At 38.0% G+C, this 4347-nt stretch overlaps 1 protein-coding gene across 1 annotated transcript; it reads left to right on the forward strand.

The window, feature by feature from the left end:
- Positions 1-2728: 2728 nt before the first annotated feature.
- LOC104403680 (chromosome unknown open reading frame, human C18orf42) lies at positions 2729-2919 on the forward strand (the record flags this gene model as incomplete). Its single annotated transcript, XM_010011914.1, has 1 exon — positions 2729-2919. A coding segment is annotated over one exon (191 nt), but the record flags the coding sequence as incomplete, so codon positions are not given.
- Positions 2920-4347: the final 1428 nt, after the last annotated feature.

The raw sequence follows: 4347 nt of genomic DNA on the forward strand, positions 1-4347 counted from the left end.
GATTTGTGCCTTTGTTTATACCCACAGCAGTCTGTATTTCAGCAATGTGGAGCAGTTTGATAGATATGTTCCAGCTCATGATCCCTTTGGGATCCTTACATGAGTCATCTCAGTTTTCCTTAGTCAATCCCTCTCTTGCTTGGAGTAGTGCCAGCATATCAATAAATAAATGACCTTCTCAGCACAATAAATAAATAACCTCTTACCACATAGCTCTTCCAGACACATGTTTACTCCTTCAGGAAGTGGAAAAGTTGGGGTTTATGGCAGCCTCACCAGCTAGAACAGGGAAGGCTTGAGGTTGGAAGGGACCTCTGGATGTCATGTTGTCCAACTCCTGCTCAGACAGAGCCAATCTAGAATCATTTTCCCAACCATGTCCAGATGAACCAGCTGTGATGGTTGCCACACACCTCAGGGAGCCAGACATTCTTGTCTGACTGCTCAGCATGTCTGGATCCTGGTTGGCAGTCTAGCTCCTACATGTAATGGTCCTAGTGCAGGCTTAGACCTCCACACAATGTCAGGTATCTTCCTCAAAAAGGGCTATTTTTTTTCACTGTTACTTTCTAATCTGTATGTTTAACATAAGATGTCAATGGTCTCTTTGGTCACATCACCCCAGGCCAACATCTTTGACTTTTTCCATGTCCAAAACCAATTAGCTGTTGTTACCTGGGTTACTACCCACCTAAATGTGTTATACAGGTGTAAAATTCCGAAGTTTGTATGAGCTGCCTTATTTCTCTTCTGTGCCTATCTAAACCATCAGGGCAGTAATAGCACAGAGGTTTTGGGTTCTTGATTTATTTTCCTGGTAAAAAAAAAAAAAATAATAAAAAAGGAATCATCTAATGAGTTTGAGCTGGGAAGATGTAATGTAGGTCTTGTTTATCTGAGTGACGCTTTCAGGCAGGCTGTGCTCCATGATAAATTACTTAAAACTTAGGTAGAAATTCACTGGAAAACTAAAACTATCCTTTTTTCAACTGGGTGTTGCTGTGGATGACCTTCCTAATGTAAAAATACTTAACGTTCAGATTTTGTAGATTAAGTGTCAAGAACCAACTAAATAATGAAGCATCCCTAAGAAGAGAAAACTAACTTTCAACAGCAATGTGCTTAATGACAGAATGTTTTTAACAATAAGTTTTGGGGGGTTTATGGCTTACAGGGGTTGGCAAATTTTTCACATTTCATATAATCTCATAATCCATTCCAGCATACTCATTTGTATTTACAGTCTCATGTTTATCCATGCTTTCGTTACTATATTCTGAGTATCAGCTGAATTGGCTGGTCTTTTTCAGCCCAGCAAGAAGACTAATTCATTGTGTAATACCAATTGAGTTCATATTTGAGTAATAAAGAAATATGTGTACTTTACTGTTAAGTAACATTGAAATTTTTCCAAAAAAAAACTGTTTCAAGTGCCAAGGAGTGGAACAAACTGAATCGGAGAAGCTGACTGTGCCAAGAATTCAAGTGATTCCATTCAGTCAGCTTTTCCATCTTAAAACATGTTTTCTAAGTTTTCATGGGTTTAACCTCTTAACTGTGGACAAACTTTGTCATCTCAGTGCAATTGCATTTTTTTTAAATTATTCAATTTCAGTAGCATTAAATCACATTTGTATTTTACTTTTACCCTTAACACATATAATATGAACATGATAGAAATAAGTGTATTTTTGAAGTCCTTTCAAAGAAGCATGAGAGATAATGAATGGTTTCTTTCTCATAGAGTAAGCTTTGATCATTTTGCTGGTGGTTGTATTGGTTCAAGGAATCATGGAATCACAGAACCACAGAATGGTTTGGGTCGGAAGGTCGACATCCTTCTTATGTTGGGGGCCCCAGACCTGAGCACAGTATTGCACATGGTAATGAGAGCAGAGTGAGAAAATCACCTTCCTTGACCTTGTCTTCGCTCTGGCAATATAAGGAAGTGTCACATAAGAAATATGTATTTGTGGGGTTGCTACAGTGTTGTGTGTGTCTGTGTGTTCCTGCTTTACCTACAGCAATCTGGGCCTTTCTAAATGCTTTTGCAAATATTTTTAAGGCCATAAGGATTAATAAACTGGCACTTAACAAAATTTTGTACCTCAAGGTCGGTTGGAATTTGATGGGTAAGAGCTTTTAGTCTGAACTAAAAATAAATAGAAATGTTAGTGAAACAAGTTTTTCTCTGTATGGTAGTGAAGAAGTACATGTCAGGCTTGCAAAATGAAGTCCAAATCCTCATCCAGAAGCAGAGCTCAAGTCAAAAAGGATGTGATTCACAGCTGAATGACAAAACCCTCCTTCCCTGTCTTGCTGCAAAATGCAGCTGTGCTTATTTCAGCAGTGGAGCCACAGCTGTCCCCAGAGCTGGGAAGTGGGTATGGGTACATGAGGTCTATGACTCAAGTCTCCTTCTTTTGGTCCTGTAGCACTGAACATATGGAGGAACTATCTACCCTACTTCATCTACCCTACTTCATCATCTTCTGTATTCACAGGTTTCCTATGTAATGAACTGTTTCCAAACACTCCATGGTTGGTTTTGGGTTTTGGTTTTGTTTTGTTGCTTTTTGGGTTTGTTTTTTTTGGGGGGGGAGAGGGGTGTTGTTTGTTGTGGGTTTTGGGTTTGGTTTGGTTTTTTCATCTCTTTCTTTATCCTTCAGCTTTTCAGAGAGTATTCACAAATGCTTAGTTCCCTTTCTTTGTCATTTGGCTGTTGCAGGTGAGAAGCCAGGGACGGAGCAAGATGAAGTTAAGCTGCAGAACGCCAGCAAGCAGATTGTGCAGACTGCTATCCTCCGAGCAGTGCAGCAAGTTTCCCAGGAGAGCCAGCAAAAGGAGAAGAGAACAAACAGCAGTACAAGCCTCCAGCTAGAAAGAGGAAAATTAACCAAGAAGCATGAAAAGAAGTAAAGGAGCAGATTGGCTTTTTCAGCTCTCCAGTCTGCAGTGTTTTCAGCCTTCTCTTTAGTATCAGCTGTATTGCTAGTGCAATGCTACTGTCGTAAAGCAAACCAAAGTATAATCACACCTAGACATAGGGTAAAGCTGCAATAGTCCTCAGCTGAGAAATATTAAGTGCATTAGGTGACTAACTCCGTATTTATGCAGTGCCTCTTAACAGAAACAATAATCATAGCTATAAAAGTAGTTCCAAGCACAAGCTTTTATGATATGGACTTACTCTGAAAAGCTTGTTGTCAGTGCACTTTGATGTAAGTTCTGCGTGCAACATTTATGTCAGTTCAGCTGGATGGACTCTTCTTTGAGTTACTGGGTTCGCTGAAGCTGTCTTCACTGAAGAAATAGTTAGCAGAATGCTTTCAGGCTGTCTTGAAGCACGAGTTTTTACATTACTTTGATTAAACATGAACTATGTTGAAATGGCAGTATAAAGTAGGTTTGGTAAGTTCCGTGAGCCAATTTTTTTCTTCATCTTGGGATGGGGAGGAAAGCAATCCAGTAAGACTGCAGTGACTGTGATCATAGACCTATGATCTATGTCTTTTTTTAAAGAAGTTAAGTACTGAAGTTTTAGTCTACTTATTTGAAATACTTCTATATTTCTGCATAAAAATCACTTGTGCCTCAACTATTCCTTTTAATTTTCTTGATATTAAAAGAAGAGAAACTGATGTGCTGATATGGAGTTCACCAGCTTTTCCTTCAGTTTTGCAACTTTGCTGGGGCTTGATTTACAGAAAATCAAGACTGGAGTGGCTTAAAAATAGGTTTTGAATTTATTAATATCTTGAAGGATGAAAATACACTGTCTGAATTCCGTCATGGTAGATCTTTCTCACCTGCTGGGCATAAAGTGACTTCAGATATTTACAATTGTTAACATAGATTCACTTTAAATAGCACTGTGTTAAGCTGGTAATACAGAACTTATCCTTTAACTGCTCTATATCGCTTAAGAAATCCATGACTTTTCTGAAAATACAAATTAAATAAATGTAGCTTTCACTTCTATGCTCCCTTACTGTAATGATGATTGCACTATTAACATCTGAAATTAATAACAGTATATTTAATTCTAGAATAGCTTCAACTGAATTATTGTAGTAATACATCTAGAAATACAGAGAAGCAGATACACAGGATCTGCAAAAGAGACGAACTTTTGTAATTGCTTTTCTACTCAGTTAGATGATTCTCAAAGAAACTGGTTTAAGTAATTGGCTATTACTTGCTGTGTCCTGCTGCTTGTGTTAAACAATTTCAGGATTCTTTCTCATGGCTGGAGGCTTATTCATGAATAGCCACATTCTGCACATTCTGTAATATTAATTCTTCGAAAACTGCTTGATTCCTTTTTTTTTTTTTTTTTTAATTTAA

This window comes from Nestor notabilis, unplaced genomic scaffold (genome assembly GCF_000696875.1).
Source record: "Nestor notabilis isolate BGI_N333 unplaced genomic scaffold, ASM69687v1 scaffold453, whole genome shotgun sequence".
Classification (NCBI taxonomy): Eukaryota; Metazoa; Chordata; class Aves; order Psittaciformes; family Psittacidae; genus Nestor; species Nestor notabilis.